At 20.6% G+C, this 18,179-nt stretch overlaps 4 protein-coding genes across 8 annotated transcripts; 3 read left to right on the plus strand and 1 right to left on the minus strand.

The window, feature by feature from the left end:
- Positions 1–4,903: 4,903 nt before the first annotated feature.
- On the plus strand, positions 4,904–8,084 carry Pex3 (peroxisomal biogenesis factor 3). 2 transcript variants are annotated; one of them, XM_003691059.3, is made up of 2 exons: positions 4,904–5,491; positions 5,830–8,084. In XM_003691059.3, exon 2 carries the CDS (start codon positions 6,374–6,376, stop codon positions 7,490–7,492), a length of 1,119 nt encoding a protein of 372 aa, XP_003691107.1. In that variant the 5' UTR covers positions 4,904–5,491; positions 5,830–6,373; the 3' UTR covers positions 7,493–8,084. The 2 variants fall into 2 exon arrangements, with proteins under 2 accessions (XP_003691107.1, XP_086771561.1); XM_086915435.1 differs by having other exon boundaries at positions 5,480–5,657.
- LOC100869774 (uncharacterized) lies at positions 8,034–11,331 on the plus strand. Its single transcript, XM_003691060.4, has 4 exons — positions 8,034–8,640; positions 8,949–9,218; positions 9,863–10,078; positions 10,161–11,331. The coding sequence occupies exons 1-4, from the start codon at positions 8,377–8,379 to the stop codon at positions 10,638–10,640; spliced, it is 1,230 nt and encodes a 409-aa protein (XP_003691108.1). The 5' UTR covers positions 8,034–8,376; the 3' UTR covers positions 10,641–11,331.
- On the minus strand, positions 11,319–13,603 carry LOC100870688 (ADP-ribose pyrophosphatase). 4 transcript variants are annotated; one of them, XM_086915438.1, is made up of 3 exons: positions 13,509–13,603; positions 12,718–12,920; positions 11,319–12,000 (listed from the first exon to the last, which is right to left on the minus strand). In XM_086915438.1, the coding sequence occupies exons 2-3, from the start codon at positions 12,917–12,919 to the stop codon at positions 11,366–11,368; spliced, it is 837 nt and encodes a 278-aa protein (XP_086771564.1). In that variant the 5' UTR covers position 12,920; positions 13,509–13,603; the 3' UTR covers positions 11,319–11,365. The 4 variants fall into 4 exon arrangements, with proteins under 4 accessions (XP_086771564.1, XP_086771563.1, XP_086771562.1 ...); XM_086915437.1 differs by having other exon boundaries at positions 13,505–13,590; XM_086915436.1 differs by lacking the exon at positions 13,509–13,603 and having other exon boundaries at positions 12,718–13,258.
- A 375-nt stretch (positions 13,604–13,978) lies between these two features.
- tos (Exonuclease tos) lies at positions 13,979–17,954 on the plus strand. Its single transcript, XM_031920612.2, has 9 exons — positions 13,979–14,210; positions 14,284–14,403; positions 14,987–15,248; positions 15,444–15,659; positions 15,759–16,046; positions 16,224–16,440; positions 16,568–17,334; positions 17,569–17,677; positions 17,760–17,954. The coding sequence occupies exons 1-9, from the start codon at positions 14,050–14,052 to the stop codon at positions 17,792–17,794; spliced, it is 2,175 nt and encodes a 724-aa protein (XP_031776472.2). The 5' UTR covers positions 13,979–14,049; the 3' UTR covers positions 17,795–17,954.
- Positions 17,955–18,179: the final 225 nt, after the last annotated feature.

An 18,179-nucleotide genomic window follows, 5' to 3' on the forward strand; every position in this document is an offset into this window, starting at 1 on the left:
ATAAAATATATGCTTATATATTCTTTTTAGAAATTATATTACAACTTAATAATGGATAAATTTTGGACAATATTTCGATAGACAAGAATTATAGTATGTTGTAATTAAATGAATCATTCGTCTTGATCACATATCGTTACAAATCTTACCAGAAGATTTCCAAATCGAATGCGAAATCTATGTCAAAGCAATCGAAGGATTAAAGTTTCTCTAACGACACGTGGTCTCGGCTCGGTTACGCATCTCATATCGATCTCATCGAAAGGATTTAGTAATTTCGATGACATATGAAAAGCACTATATATCGCCAGCAAGACCCATATTGAGTAATCAGCTGTCGGCATGTTTTCCGGTTATTTCCAAGATGATGACTATTAATATTTAACTAACCGTTTCAGGTAGACCAGCTGTCCGAAAAAAAACAAACTATCTACTAAGAAAAAAATATACTTTCTTGATGTATCTTAATTCTTCATTTACAAATCCAAAATCAAAATCTTTTTTTTTTCTTTTATCATCATAAAATAAATTATTGAAATTATTCATTTTAAAAAAATAATTATGTTTTGATAATCATCAATTTTATCATAAATAATTTGTTTTTTATCAACACGGTTATAAATTAAGACAGATCTCGTATTTTGGATATTCTTAGAAATAGCATTATGGCGCTCTATTATTCTTGCAATAGAATTTAAAACCACACGTGTTCATTCGAAGTATTTGCGCGTGTCTAATATAGTCAAACGGCGTCACGGCATATTTTTCCGTGACTGACGCTGCCAATAGTTCATGAAAAAGATCTCATATGTCGTGAAAAGAACGATAGAAATTAAAATAACAGTTCTTTCTCGCTTTTCTCTATTTCTTTCCCTTTTTTATCTTTCTTTTTTTTCTTCCATTTTACAGATGACGTTTTAAAAACATCGGTACATTGCGCAATAAGAATTTCAACATGTTATTTAAACGGCCGAATGACATTGTCTGGTGAAAAAAGAAGGTACGGGAACCCTTCGTCAAGCCAATTTACTTTTTTAATTATAATACATCATTTATACTGTTTTTAACTGCACGTAACTTGTTCAACCCTTTTTTCAATTTACACTCTCTTTATTTTTTATTATATTTATCTACTCGTTCAAGAAAAAAAAATTTTGTACAATATATATAATTTAAATGTGTATGTGCAATTACTTTTCATTATATAATATTAAAAATGCAAATAATTAAACCTAAAAAAAATTATTGCTTTTAAAAAGAAAAAAAACATAATTAAATACAAACGTATGTTTATATTAATTCAATTATTTTTGTATCATAAACAAAAATTGATAATTAAATTTATAATAAAGTATTCATCATTGCCAATATAAAAAGATTTAATAGATAATTAATATTAATTAATAAAAAGAATGTTTTATTTTTTTTTATCTTTGTTTGAAATTATACAATTTATCGTCAGTAAAGCAAATGAAATAAAAATATATATTATTTCATTAAATAAATATTAACATTATATATATTTATTCATAATAGGTTTGAAATTAAATATTATTTATAAATATTTTCTTGAATAATCACAATTTTTATATTTTTAATATTAATGACAAATAATTATTTATATATATATCATTTATTGACATATATATTTAATAATTTGTTAAGAATATTTTAAGAAAAAATTATTTTAAAATAGACAAACACTTTAGGCTATATGATAACTTCAGATTCTATATTAATTGCAAAACTGCTTAAACGTTTTCTCTGTGTTTTCCAGGAAGGCGAGAAACAGGGGTCGCAATAATGATTTGGTAGTGCGTGCAGAGAAGCATGGTTTGAGAGCAAGAGAGAGACTGTGCCGCAACTGTAAGGAAGAAGACAAATAGATCAGGTCAGGGAAAGAAGGGGAAGGAAGTCGCACGTGTAGGCAACTTCCCCACTCTCGTTCGGTTTCTCTACTGAAAGGAGCGTCCTTCAGCAATCTTCCCATCCCTTCTGGTCTTTCGACCTTTTTCGACCATCACAATGTTTCCCCTCCACGTCAGAGATCGCCGAGATCTGCAACCAATCAGGATCATTTGCGATGCTTCCACGTGGCTTGCACATTTAATCTCAGTGCATATTTGCATGCATGCGATTATCGACGCAATTATATGTGCAATGACTATAATCGCTATTAACGATGAAGCTAGAATCAATATAAATAATTTATTAATAGATTTGTTAATATATAAATAATGTAAAATATTTTAAATATACAAAGAAATAGTTAAAATTATCAGTGCGATTAATTCTTTGTCTATTAAAACGTTGAACTTGATTATAAGAATAAGAAAAAGAAATAAGATGAAATTAATTATATATGTACATACTCATTGTTTTTTTATTAATATTACGATAAATTATTATTGAAATCCATTTCTTTTTCTTTTTATTTTACATCTTTTAATTATATTACATGATAATAATAATTTTGAATTATTAAGATACTGCATTAATATATCTTTATATTTTGTCACATATTTAAATTAAAATTTAAAATAAAATTAATAATTATTTATAAAGAATATATTTAAAGCATATATTTCATATATTTCTATAAGACATTTAAATTATAAAAACATAAATAATAAAAATTTATTTTATATAATAGATAAGATAACCATCATTAAATAAACAATGATATTTTTAATAAATAAAAATATTTTCAATTAAAATATGTCTCATAAATATCATTAATACATTATTGGACAATCATTATCGATTACTGGATTTATTGGAATATAAGAATATGCACTTGTCGTAAAGACTAATGAATTTCCGGCGATTGAAAACATGAGCGATATACTGGTGATTCATAGAAATAAATGAAATTTGTTCATATAACAACTGATTTCTTTTGCAAATCATAATAATATTCTGACATTTGTATATGCAAAATAAATTTCAATACACTTGAAACACTCGTCAAATAATTTAATTGATATTCTCACAAAATTGAACAATCTTATTATTTTCATATTTTCTAATATCTTTAAAAAAATTTTATGAATATTCTTTTCGTGACGCTTTTGTAATAATAAATACATTTAATATTTCTTTTTTCTTTTTTTATAAATTATAAATAAATTTTTTTTAAAGTTCGATTTTTACGATGCTGATATTTTCGATATTTTAAGTCAAGCTTATTCATCGAGTTTAATTGCATAATTTTTGATCACTTCATTTTTGATCATTGATTGATCCACAATATAATTTTCTTTTATGATTTTATCTGTGACTATTAAATATAATTATGCAAATTAAAAAACCTGAAATTATTGTAGATTTATTTTTTGTTATCAATGATAATATTATTGTATTTATTTATTTATATTCTTATATTCTTATTTTATCAGTTAATTCATGTACTATTTCTTATATTTATTATTTTTTTATTTTTACCGTTTATCCGAATATTTATTATCTTTTTATAAATAAACACAAATTATATTATAACATATTTTAATATTTTAAAAACAATTAAATATATATTAAATTTTATAAAAATTTTAATAAAATATTTTAAACAAATTAATATAAACATCCTAATTGTTATAACAAATTTAAATTCAAAATATTATAATTGTTAATAATATATAAAATGATTTTAAATTGTAAATATAGTTATTAAAATATATAGCTAGAACTGTAGATGGCAGCTATCTTCAATAAAGTTTATAGATAAAGTAGGTATTTTCACTTTTTAAAAAGAAATTGTGGATAAAAATCAACAATATTTATATGAAATAAATAATAATTTAAATGAAAAAAAATAGCTTTGAAAAAAAATTTGTTAAGAATTTATATTTAAATTTCCATAGATATATTATAAACTAATATATGAAGTTCTTTACTTTTTTTTTTTATATATTTAATGATATAATCAACATTATTGACTATCGATAATTTATGGGATATACTTGTGTAATCAATTCATAGATGTCACTATTAAATAATTATTATAGCAAACTAATACAGATTGGACATATTAAAAGTTAAAAGTTAAAAGTTTTTTTTAAAAAATCAATTTTAAATCATTATTATTTAGATCGTGATTTATATTATTTGATTTATTTATATCTAAACATAAATTATTAAACTCTTAAAAAATTCATATAATAATAAATATTTATTTTATAATTCTTTAGATAAAATTTTAACAATAAAGATTAAAAACATTTATATCTTTAACTTAAAATATATTAAAAAAATAAAAAGATATTCGAAACATATATAATATCTATACATTAATTTTGTTATTAATTTGACAGTAATTTTTGAAATAAAATTTTTAATTACATATACATAAATTTTTTTCAAATTTTTAATTATTTTTCATTTAAAAATTGCTAAATAATATTTGTAATTTTTAAGTTATAAAATTTTTGCATTAAATAATAGTTTTATATTTTTTTTATTTTTAATTTTCGTAAGAAAAAAAATCATGTTCATTGCATTAATACTTTTAAAATTAGATTCAGATATTTCATAGTCATCTAAATTATACATTTAAAATATATCATTTACATTATATGTAAGTATGTAAACGGAAAAAAGAAGTTTTCTATCTTTTGTAGAAATCTATTTTTTCAAGTTTTTGATAATTTGCATTAAATATTAATTATATTATAGATATTTTATTTATATATTTTTTGATATCAATGTAAATATCTTTTTATAAATAATTAGATTTCGAATAAATAAGACATATTATATAAATAAAAAAAGTAAGTTAGATGAGAATTTATTATAAAATTTATAAAAAGTTATATATTATAAAAACGTTTTAATAAATAAATTTAATTGTATTAATATAAAAAATATTCATTTGATAAAAAGAATATTTATTTAACTATTAATTAATAATTCATGAAGTTTGCACATTACTATAATAAGAATTAGAAACTACAACCATCTAATGACAAAAATAGTTAATGGAAACTAGTATCTAATAAAGATTAGTTAAATTCAAATAATAGTGTCTATTTAAGATTGCATATATTATGTTTATTCATAGTGACGATATTTCATTATTCATTTTGTTTTCAAATTAAAAAACATTCGAAAAAAGTTATAAGAATGAATGTATTTTTAAAAAATAACATCAAAAAATATAATTTATTCGCATGTACTATATTAAAAATTGCAATTTAAAATCAATTTAAAATATGAAGTTTTATCACTATTATGAAGTCATTATTAATTCAATTTGATTAATTACATTTCTTCTTGATGAATGAAAATATCCTTTATAAAAAATTTATATGGATTTATATTTTATTTATATATTCTTTAATAATCATTAATCCAATATAGAGATAAATAATATTTCAACTTTAAAACACAATGAAAATTAAAAAATGAGATTTATAAAAGATCAAAGTTGAAAGGTACAGTCAATGAATATACAAGTCTTCATAAGTGAGAAAGCAAGAGTGAATAATTTCAGGTTAGTTTATGAATATTTCTTTATAAATTATTACAACTAACGAATTAAAATAATTTTTAATTAATAAACTTTTGAAATTTTAAAACTTTCTTCAAAATAACATATGTTATTAAATATTGTGAAATAAAAAATAAGAAAATACCGATTAATTTTTATCTTTTATATGGTAATTTTTCTTTATACAAATATGAAATTCGTAACGTCGTAATTGTATGGTATCAATAATGTCATTAATATGCATTTCATAATACATTAATTAATGTTAATATACTATTCTTTAATATAAATATCAGACATATTTAATATATTTGAATTACATAAAAATTTCTTTTTCACAGAGATTGATAGTAAAGTTAACTGATGATTTACTATTAACTATGCAGTATTGGAACTGGTAATTTCTTGAATTCAAATAATTGAGATTATGTTGTACAATTGTGTATACAAGAAAGTTCTTCAATAAGTACTAGTTTTATTGCACACAAATTGGAAAATATAATATTTTAATATATTTTATAGAAATGGATATATAATATGTTATTTAATTTAATCAAGATATCTTCATAATCAAACTGAAATAAAAAATTACTATTATTAAGGTATATTTGATATTGAAAGATAAAAGAAAGAAAGAAAAAAAGACATTTTTTATTCTGGATTTCTAAAAAAAAGATTTATTTATAAATAAGGCTCCTTACCTTAAACATTAAAATAATAGGATTAAAATAGTAGGGTTAAATTAAAAAACATACTTACAAGAAATAATTGGAAATTTATAAGAATTATATTTTGTTTCTTTGATAAGCAAAAATAAAAAGACCAACACAATACATATATAGATTATGATGTAACTCAAATTTTATATAGTTAATGTAAAAAAAAATGTTTTCAAGACTTCGTGGGTTTGTAAATCGTCATAGACGAAAGTTTATAGTGGGAGGTATTGTTGTTGGTAGTGTTATTTTTATCAGATATACAGCACGTAGGCTTCGAGAATGGCAAGAGAAAGAAATAAAAGATATGCTGGATAGATCAAAACGTCGGCAATATTTTGAATGTAATGAAAGAACATGCAGTCAGATGATAGTGTCTCTCACATCAACTTTAAAAGATTCTATAGTAAAAGTTTTGGATACTAATACTATTATAAATAAGCTCAGAAATGGTTGTCCTGATAAAATAGCATGTTGGAATGAATTAAAAGTTTTAGCAATTGCTAGGTCTGCTGTAGTAGTTTATTCATATGCTATGTTGGCAACCTTTATAAGAATTCAATTTAATGTAATGGGTGGTCATGTATACAAGGATATTCAAAATTCTAATGGTACAACTACAGAAAATATTATACAAACAAAATATATGTCACTTTCACGTCATTTTATATATGATGAAATAAAAAAATTGAGTTTACTTATAAAAGATAAAGTGGCAGAAATTACAGCATCAATATCTTTAAAAGATGAATTGACCTTAAGAGATATTGAAGAAATATATTGGGCTTTAACATCTTCTATTTCTGCAGATAGTTCAAAGGATCCTATAAAAAATCTTGCTGAATATATGCTATTATCAAATTGTGAGGAAGAGCAATCACCTGTACTATTAAAATTATTCAACGAAACATTGGATCTTTTAGAAACTGAAGAAGTACAAAATTTAACACAAAGTAATATTAGAAATGGATTTAGTTTATTAGTGGACCACATTTCTGCATTCTTTGTTGGTTCTCCTATAATAGAAAACAATAAAACTGCTCAAAATGGTATTTCAGTGCCAGGAACATCAAATCAAAATAGCATAAGCATGAAATATGATTCAAGTATATTTACAAATATTAATAAAGTATCAATGCCAATGGCTAAATTAATACCAATTATAAATGGACAAGTACCAGATAAATCAACATCAAGAGATTTTCAAAATGATTTATTACAACGTCTTATAACAAATAATGAACTTAAAACACTTGGAGCAAACATATATGAAGCATTTAGTATTTAAATTTAAGAATTAAATATTCACAATATATTAGATATTATATGTAAAAATGATTAAAATAATTGTTCAACAAATTATATTTGATAAATATAATTATAAATATTTTTGTTTTAAATATATTTTTATTTTAAATAAAAATATATAAATCTTTTATATAATATGAGAAAAATTCTTATATATGTATATTACTTAAATTGTGTGGAAAGGTACTGGTATCTTACTCTTTTATTATGTATGTAAAGTGTTTTATGGATAAGGTGTTATAAGGGATTTTATTATATATGATTATGTATACAATACATAAAAACAAACAAAATTGTAAAATTTAATTATTTCTTAATTATTTTATTATAATAATGTATTTGAAAAATTATATAGAATTCTCATTATTATATATAATATAAAAACAGAATTGTAAAAATTCTTTAATTATTTCATTATGATATTATATACAAAAAATTATAATATATTTTTACTTTTCAAATATATTTTTTTAATTTTTTCTTTTTTTATAACAATTTTCTTAAAAATACAAATAACGAATGTTTATAAATGATTTAATATTGAAATAAATGTAATTTTTGACTTCTATAAATTACTATTTTATTTATACTTAATAAAGATGAAAAACAATTCATTTAAAAATATATTCAAAATTTATATTTAAATAAATAATATATTATGTATAAAATTATAAAATAAAATTAATGCATTTACAATACGATTGCGCGCGCAATTTATAAAAAAAAGTTTTAGAATTTGATTGTCAGTAAATCAGCATCAACTTTTTCAGTGTGCCGCTTTTCTTGCGGGCGCATGTAGGTATTAGAAGTTGATAGTAATAAAAATTTATCTTAATTTTAATATTTTTTACATTATATGCCAAAATGTGGAAGTTTGTAACTCGTGGTATTCGTGAAACTTTAGAACGTCGTGTATGTCGTACAAATGTTTATTATCAAACATCTCAAGAACCGAATTCAAAAAATGAGGTTAAAACAAGTTTGACATGCAATCATAAATTTCTACCACCAACTTTTTCTATCTTTAATAAAGAATTTTGTGGCTCAACAAAAACTAGTGGTACAAAGGACAAAGATCATGATTCCAAATGGAATACAAAATATACTTGGTCAGAAGCCATAGGATGGGTAAATTGCGTCGTTTTGTTTATCTTTCACATTTATGATTTTTCCATTTAATATTTTTAAAAATAAAAATAATATAAAAGTTTTTAAAATTTTATGTATATATATATATATATAAAATTCTACATCGTAATATATTTTATTATTTTTAAATTTTTTTCTATTCATTATTATTATTTATTTATTTTTTTCAATTCTTTAATTGATATTAAAAAACTTTTTAACATATTATTTATAATAATAGCAATAATAAAACTAATTTTATTTTTTTTAATAATTTTAATAAATAATATAATAATTTTTTTTAATAGACAAGTGTATTGGCTGTTGGATGGGTAGTGTGTCAAACGTTATGTCTTCATAGAAGACTCTTTGAAAAAGAAAAAACTGATTCCTTAAAAAATAAACTATTACAAGTGCCAGAAACATATAATTCTTACTTATTTGATCAAGTATTAAATTTAAAACCACATGTTCTACCTCTTATTAATTGTATTGGCAATAGCAAAATATATGCTCAAGAAAATAATGAAGAAGAATGGAAAGCTGATAAGCCATTTGGACCAATTACTAATGAAGAGGTAAGAATGTTATTTTGCAGACATTATAATATATAAAAAAAAAAAAATTATAATAGAAAGCAGATAACATTCTATGATTAAACTAATATATATTCTCATCATTGCATCACTTAAATTTATTATAAACCTTAATTGATTTAATATTAAATATATTTTATATAGTCTATGTTATAGTTTCAATATTTTTAGGTCATTCAAGGTCTATTTTGAATGTTTATAATCAATAATTTAATAAGTAATTTTGTAATTTTAAGTATTTAATTGTAAATTATTATTTATAATAATATATGTAAAATTATAAAGAAAAACATAAACAATATAAATTTTAAAAAATTTTTTATTATGTTTCCTTTCCAAAAAAAATGTTTACTGAAATTTAATAATAATAATTAATATATACTATTATAAAGACAAATAACTATTATAAAAATTACACAATAATATTATATAATATATATATGAATACAATAAAAATATTAATTTTGATTAACATTTTAATATTTTATATATATATATACATATATATGTAAAAAAGTAAATTATTTTAATTGTAAATTAAAAGTGATGAATGATTATAATTTATAAGTTTTTAAAATAAAAGTTATTAATATTATATTAATATTTATTTCTTTACATATTCTCAGGCTCTAAAAGAAGCCACTGAAGAATTTGCTAATGCCCATAATTTTACTGTAGCTGAATTTGAACTTCATTATGGTCTAAAAGCTTTAGAAGAGAGACGTTACAAAGATGCTATAAGACATTTTACTGCTGGTGCAAATTTATCATCTGCTGCTAGCATGTTCAATTTAGGACTTTGTTATGAATTAGGGCTTGGAACTTTGGTTGATCATGCACAGGTATAATATTACTAATGATATACATAATTTGATATAAATTATAAAAATCTATATTTTATTAAATATTATATTTTCTCTTTAGGCTGCAAAGTATTATAATGATGCAGCAGAACGAGGTCATGCAGATGCTACATATAACTTAGGAGTTTTTTATGCTCAAGGCAGGGGTGGTTTTACAGTAGATATTGATAGAGCTCGTAGCTATTTTGTTAAAGCAGCAAAGTTAGGACAAAGCCAAGCGCAATATGCACTAGATTTAGAAAAACGTTATTATCAAGCTAAGAAAAAAGAAACTGATATAATTCTTCCAGATGAACATAAAAATATGTTGCAAAGTATGCGAAATAATAAAAATATGAATTATATTCTTAAAAAACTAATTAATTATAATAGTACTTTAAATATCCAGTCACAAGAAAATTTTTTAGAAAATTCTGATCATAAACAATCTGTAATAAAATATATAAATCCTGCAAAGTTAATTTCAAATATGTTTGATATAGACAAGTCAAAAATGTTTAATGTTTCTATAGAATCAAATAATTGTAGTGTATCCTATTAGACTATAGCAGAATTATTGAATGTAAAAATATAATATTGTTTGTATATAGATTATATGGAATTTTTCATAATGTTTATATCAATTATATTATTATGAATTATCAAAATTAAAAATTAAAATAAAAATTAAAATTACTTAATTATATAACAATTTATACAATATGCAATATTTTTATAAATTTATTACTTTAATATTTATTTAATATAACATTTTCACAAGAATTGTTTTGAGATATTTATAAAATAAATTTTATCATCTTTATATTGTATAAAATATATATAAAAATATTTTTTTTCATGTGATATAAATTTATAATACATTTAAAAAAAAATAATATTAAAAAAATAACTTAAAATATTTAATTTATTATAAAGATATAGAGTTTTTGAAGAATGATTTGAATTTACATAATTTTAAGAAATAAAAATTATTATCTGTGATGAACATATAAATACATTTAAAATATATTATCAATTAAGCTTATTTTTAATATATATAAATATGACTGGCAGTAAATGAAATATAATTTGTTATAATTACATTAATTATTTTCTTTCAACAAAATAATTCCTATTTTTTTTCCATAAGATATAAATTGTTTTATGTTCTTCTTTGATATTATTTATATATATATAAAATTTTTGATTAATTTTCTGAATGTTCAATAAAAAAATAAAATTTTACTAAGTAATCATACATTATTTTTATTTAAAATTTCAGAATTTTTACCAATGTGCATTATGTTTTAGCGCTGTTTTTTTAATAAATTCATTATGACTAGCATATAATTTTAGATTTTTATCAATGTCTACCCATTTTACATTGCGTGCATCATCACCAGCTTTTAGTGTTATGTTTTTGGAAAGACTATTATCATTATCATGAAAATTTACAGCTACAGTTTCTACCCAAGCATTATCTGTATTTCTAGGATCATCTACATATCCTTTATAAATCTCTTCTCCCCTTTCAAATAATTTTCTGATACATTTTTCTAATTCTTCTTTTTCTGCTTGACTTTTTTCTAAGAAACTCATAGCTTCTTCCATGAATTCTCTTTTTAAAGTTGTTGAAACTGTCTCATCTAAATCAATCATCCCACCAGGAATAGCCCATTTTCCAGAATCATGTCTTTGTATGGCAACTAACTGTAAAATTGGTTTTTTTGTATCTTTGTTTATTTCTGTATATCCTGAAACATTTGATTTCCAACGTGTTACAATTGGATCTGCTGCATGATTTGGTCCCCATCTTCCTAAAAGACCACGTCCAATAATACCAGTACGACCAATAGGATTTAAAGGATAACCATTTTTATTTATATCATAATCATTTGTATAACTTTTACGATTCAATTTTCCTGTTAATTAATATATAAATTAATTTATATATTATATATAATTAATATAATTAAAATATATATTAATATGAATATTTAATATAATTGATGAAATTAATAGACATGTTTCAATTATCTTATATATAATCTAACCAATATATATAAATATTATATATCATAAAATATATAAATATTATTATATATCATAAAATATTGAAAGATAATGTTGTAAAATAAAATTAATTTTTATTATTATAATAAATAGATATAATAAAAATTTGATAAATAATTTATATATAAATTAATCTATATAAACTCAAATTTTACAAATTATATTTTATTATTATTAATGTATTAATGATATAACATTTTGGTAAAAAAACTATTTTTGATAAAGTATTGTAGCATTTTTAATAAAGTAAAAAACTTCCTCTCAATAATATTTAATTATAATAATAGTTATTGTTATAATAATGATAATAAAAAAATGAATTTTAAAATATAAAAAATATTTTATATAATATTGAATAATGAATTCTATAATATGTAATTCTATGATATATAATATGTATTAATTAAAAATTTAAAAATAAAATAATCATTATATATAATTTTTTAAAAATCCTTTTCAAATTACAGTTTTAAAAATGTATCATTAAATTTCATATTTTATAAAAAAATAAGGTTAAGTATTATTAGTTTAAAAAGTTTAATATAACATTTTATATAATTATTTACCATCAATAGAATTCCATTTGGGTTTAAATGAAATTTCGCCAATTTCCGGATCTGCCCACGGTTTACCTTTAATAAGTGCAGCGGTGTATTCAACTGGTTTATATTCCGGAAATTCGACATTCCATGCTATTTTATTTTCTGGTACTTCGAAACGTTTTATATTACTAGATGGATATAAACCTTTACATTCGTAATGAATCATTCTGATAAAAACAATCCACATCAAAATAATCAATTATTTTTATATTTATCACATAAAATAAAATAAACTTATCATCACGAACGAAACATAAGATATTTCTCACTCTGAAAGTTGCCAATTCTCACAAGCAATATTTTTTCATTACTATTATACAATTTTTAAAATTTTGTTATTTATTTTACATATAGAAATAATTAACAAAACTAGATAAATTAATGACATAAATATTCAAAAAATAAAATTAATAAAATTTCTTATCAATTATATTTTTCATTCTAAAGAAATTAAGTATTAAGCATTTTTTAAAACTAATTAAAATGATTCATAGTTTATAAATTGAAAATTATAATTATAATAATTATTATAATAATAACCATAAAAATATTATAATAACTATCGAATTGATTCGTAAATTATGTATCTTGTATATTATTATATTCATTGATTATATTTCGGCGGCAATGTGAATACTATAAGTGAAAGTTACATATGATTGTTGTTCATTATTGCATATTACTTTTCGATATTATTTTATTTTCTGGTACTTCGAAACATTTTATATTGTTAAATGGATATAAACCTTACCTACATTCCTAATAAAATTCTGATTTATTCTGATAAAAACAATTCACATTAAAATAATCAATATATTTATCACAGATAAAATAAAACTATAAAATAAAACAATCATCACGAACGAAACATAAGTTATTTCTTATTGTGAAAATTGCCAGTTCTCTCAAAAAATATTTTTTCATTACTATTATATAATTTTAAAGATATAAGTTGTTTATTTTACATATAGAAATAATAATTAACAAAACTAGATAAATTAATGACATAAATGTTTAAAGGATAAAATTAAAATTTCTTATCAATTATATTTTTCATTCTAAAGAAATTAAGCATTAAGCATTTTTTAAAGCTAATTAAAATGATTCGTAGTTTATAAATTGAAAATTATTATAATAACTATTATAATAATAATCATAAAAATATTATAATAACCATCGTATTGATTCGTAAGTTACGTATCTTGTATTATTATATTCATCGAATATATTTCGGCGGCATTTTATAAGTGAAAGTTACGTATAATTGTTGTTCATTATTGCATATTAAATCGAAAGATGGGTATTACTGGTTTATTACCGTTTTTGGAAAAAGCTTCAAAAAAAATAAATGTTGCACAATTTTCCGGTGGTGTTGTTGCTATTGATTCTTATTGTTGGTTGCATAAAAGTGTGTTTTGTTGTGCTGAACAATTGTCAATGGGACAACCGACAGATGCGTAAGAAAAATGTTATTATTTTATATTGTATATTGTATATTGATATAATTGTTTAATCATTTTCTTATTTTAGATATGTTCGTTATTGTATGAAATTTATATATATGCTATTATCTTATAAAATAACGCCAATTCTTGTATTTGATGGGAAACATTTGCCTGCTAAGGCAGAAACTGAAGCAAAACGAAGAGAGTATGTATAATTTTTGAAAATTTAAAATAAAAATTCTATAAAATAAAAAGACAATTTTGAAATGTAACGATAATTAATGTTATTAAATTTTTTTAATTTTATGTACTTGTTTAACACATCCATGTATATAAACTTGTATCATGGAAATTTTCTACTGTGCTTTTAATGACATGTGTTTGTTTTAAAATTTATTTTAAAGAAATTGAGAACTAAAAAAAAAATAAAATAGATTTTTTTCTCATTGAATATATTATATATTATGCTCATATTTTCAATGATTTTTAATATCTGTTTTAATAATTGATTGAATTTTAATGATTTACGTATAAAAAAATATTTATGATATAATGATCTTCAATTTTTAATTTAATTGTGAACATGTTAATATAAATTATTAAATTTTTTTTTCCAATAAATTTAAAAATTATTTAATTTTTGATTGTTAATTAATTTATATTAATTATGTTATTAATATATATAATAAATTTATTTTTATTTACTTATTAGTTTTATAAATTATTCTAATTTTTACTTATTTAAATATTTATTTGAATATATATATTTTTCATTTATATGTATTTAGAAATAGACAGACAAACCGTCGTAAAGCTAATGAATTAATACAAATGGGACAACATGCAGAGGCAAAAAATTTAATAAAGAGGTCTATAGATGTTACACATGAAATGGCTCTAAAATTAATTAAAGAATGTCAAAAAATGAATATAGATTGTATTGTAGCACCATATGAAGCAGATGCGCAATTAGCATATCTTAATATCAACAGAATTGTTGATGTTGTTATCACTGAAGATAGTGATTTAATATTGTTTGGTTGTAAAAAGGTTTATATTCTTTTTTATATATATTTTTATATATAATTATAATTTTTAATAGCATTATAATAAGTGAATTTATGATTGATTTAAGTAAAGAATGATTATTATTTATTATATTATTTAAATATAAAAATGATTCTAGATTTCAAAAATACATATTTTTGTATTTTAAAATATATATCTTTGTATTTTATATTGCAGATATTGTTTAAAATGGATGTGAATGGTAATGGTCTTTTAATTGATCAAGAACAATTACATCTTGCAATGGATGTACATTCTGAACATTTTAGTATGGATAAGTTTCTTTATATGTGTATTTTATCAGGCTGTGATTATTTACCATCTCTTCCTGGTATTGGATTAAATAAAGCAAAAAAATTTATAAGTAGAAATACAGACTGTGATATATATAGAGTAAATTGTTATATATATATATATATATATATATATTTAGAAATTATTTAAATTTATGTATAAATTCATATTTCTATAAATATGTATTTATTTTCATAGGCTTTAACTCGATTAGGATCTTATTTAAATATGAAATCTTTAGTTGTTTCAAATAAGTATCGAGATTCATTTATATTGGCAGTTATAACTTTTAAACATCAATTAGTATTTTGTCCTTTAAAAAGAAAACAAGTTCGTTTAAATCCACCCATGCCTGATATAACAAATGAACAATTATATTATGCTGGTACAGAAACAGATCCAGATACTGCATTACAACTTGCACTTGGAAATTTTGATCCTTTTACTTTAAAAAAACTCCATAATTTTGATCCTGATAATATAAAGGTACATTAGCTATTAGTAAAATTATTTTTATAAATTAAAAAGTTTTTAGTATTTTTTGCAAATTAAATGTTAGAATTTTTAATATAAATATATAAACATTAAATTTATATGTAATTTTTCTTATTATATTTATATATATCATTAAACATTGAATACATTAAATTTGGGATTTTCTAGGATCAAGTTAATAAACATAACATATGGACACAAAAATCGAAATTGCCTCAACGTAATAGTATTTGGTCAACAGAATATAAATTAAATCAAAATCAAATGCAAAAGTCTTCTCAACAAAAGAATCTTATGGATTGGTATAATACTGTTGATCAAAAAGCAATTCTTCATACAAGTTGCTTAAAAAAATCTTTTTTAGTGGAACAACAGGATAATTTTGGTAGCTTTATATATATATATATATATATTTATCTCTTACATTATATTATATTTAGATATATATTAATACATATTACATTTAATATATATTAGAAAATTAATATAAGATATTTATACACATATTACAGAATATGAACAATTAAACAAAGAAGAAATTTTGAATATGTATGAATCTGAAAATATGATAGATGTTGAAAATAATTCAGAAGCAAATACTCTTGTTTCTAACGAAGATAAAACATCTCCGATTTTAGTTAAAAGAACAAATCCATTTTCGAAATCATCTAACAATAAAACCTCTCCAAGTCTTTTGTTTAAGAATAAAAGTCGAATAAAGGGAAGAAATATAATGCGTGTTAGAAAAACAATTATAAATGAAGAAATTATTACAGAGAGTAAATTTTTTGCTAAAGCTATTGACGAAACTAATGATATTAGAGATAATAATGATATATATTTATTTACAAGCTCAAATAAAATTTTATCAGAAAAAGAAAATGTAAAATTAAATGAAGACAATCAAACGAGCAATATTAATTTACAAATTTTAACGACAAATGACGAAATAGAAACAAACTCACATCTTATGGATATTGATGAAGAGGATAATATATCATTTGTATCAAATGAATGTAAAGATATTAAAAATTCAAATATTTTTTCTAATTGTGATTTGGGAAAATTACATTTAGATGTTTCAATGAATAGAAATATAGAAAATAGTAATATAAATAATCCAAGTACTTCATCAGAATTTAATTTCGAAGATTCCGAATTTTTAATTCCACAAGATACTATAGATAACTCGAATTGTAGTTCATTTAAATGGTCTGACACAAAAGAAATGAATAATAAAACAAAACAAAATAAAAATAAACGCTCTTCTAATTCTAAAGTAAGTATTACTTTTGAACATATAATTATTAAAAATAAGAAATAAATAAAATTAAATATAATTGTTGTATAATAATCATTAACTCATAAATATGTTATAATTAATTCAGCTAATAATAAGTTGAATATGATTTTAAAAATTCTATTAAAAAAAAAAAATATAATATTAAGACGAAAATACAATAATCAAAAATACATTTATATTTGTTTGAATTATATTAAAATATTTTTTCAGCCTATAAATACTAAATTAAATACGACAAGCAGTGCACGTCGAAGTCAACAATTGCATTCAGTACATAGACAACAAAGTTTGTTAAGCATGTATGGTTTTGAAAAAAAAAGTAAGTTTAATGTATTCAAATTTTGAAACTTTCCAAAAATTATTTAAATATTCTCTTTATTTGTTTTTTTTTTGTTTTTTAGAATCATATTCTGCTGCATATAAAAGTTGTGAATAAAAATTGCGTGTATATTGTGCTATAATTTTTTAATAATAATAAAATATTTGTAAAAATAATATAAAAAAAAAATATGTACAAGACTGAAAAATTTGAAAAATTTTAACTTTATTATAATTATAATAATTTTTTAAAAATATTAAATATATTTTTACATATATATACAAATGTATTTATATTTTTCCTTTCTAAAATCAAAACTTTTTAAAGCGAAATCTGTGTTCGAAAAAAAAAAATACAAATATAAGAAAAAAATAAAACACAAAGAAAATATCTTTATAAAGTTTATTGATATCCAGAATTCAATAATAATTCAATAATAATTATAATTCAACAATAATTGAATAAAATCCAAAGCAATTATGCAAAATTTAGACTGGATTGC

The sequence above is a fragment of the Apis florea genome, unplaced genomic scaffold (assembly GCF_048593485.1).
Source record: "Apis florea isolate Af1SG1 unplaced genomic scaffold, ASM4859348v1 contig_3783_pilon, whole genome shotgun sequence".
NCBI lineage: Eukaryota > Metazoa > Arthropoda > Insecta > Hymenoptera > Apidae > Apis > Apis florea.

Coding starts and splice junctions, on each gene's coding strand:
- tos (XM_031920612.2), top strand. CDS start 14,050: ATGGGTATTACTGGTTTATTACCGTTTTTGGAAAAAGCTTCAAAAAAA. Junction 14,404..14,986: donor ACTGAAGCAAAACGAAGAGA/GTATGTATAATT, acceptor ATATGTATTTAG/AAATAGACAGACAAACCGTC. Junction 17,335..17,568: donor AACGCTCTTCTAATTCTAAA/GTAAGTATTACT, acceptor ATATTTTTTCAG/CCTATAAATACTAAATTAAA.
- Pex3 (XM_003691059.3), top strand. CDS start 6,374: ATGTTTTCAAGACTTCGTGGGTTTGTAAATCGTCATAGACGAAAGTTT.
- LOC100870688 (XM_086915436.1), bottom strand. CDS start 12,940: ATGTGGATTGTTTTTATCAGAATGATTCATTACGAATGTAAAGGTTTA. Junction 12,001..12,717: donor CAAATGGAATTCTATTGATG/GTAAATAATTAT, acceptor ATTAATTAACAG/GAAAATTGAATCGTAAAAGT.
- LOC100869774 (XM_003691060.4), top strand. CDS start 8,377: ATGTGGAAGTTTGTAACTCGTGGTATTCGTGAAACTTTAGAACGTCGT. Junction 9,219..9,862: donor GACCAATTACTAATGAAGAG/GTAAGAATGTTA, acceptor ACATATTCTCAG/GCTCTAAAAGAAGCCACTGA. Junction 10,079..10,160: donor CTTTGGTTGATCATGCACAG/GTATAATATTAC, acceptor TTTTCTCTTTAG/GCTGCAAAGTATTATAATGA.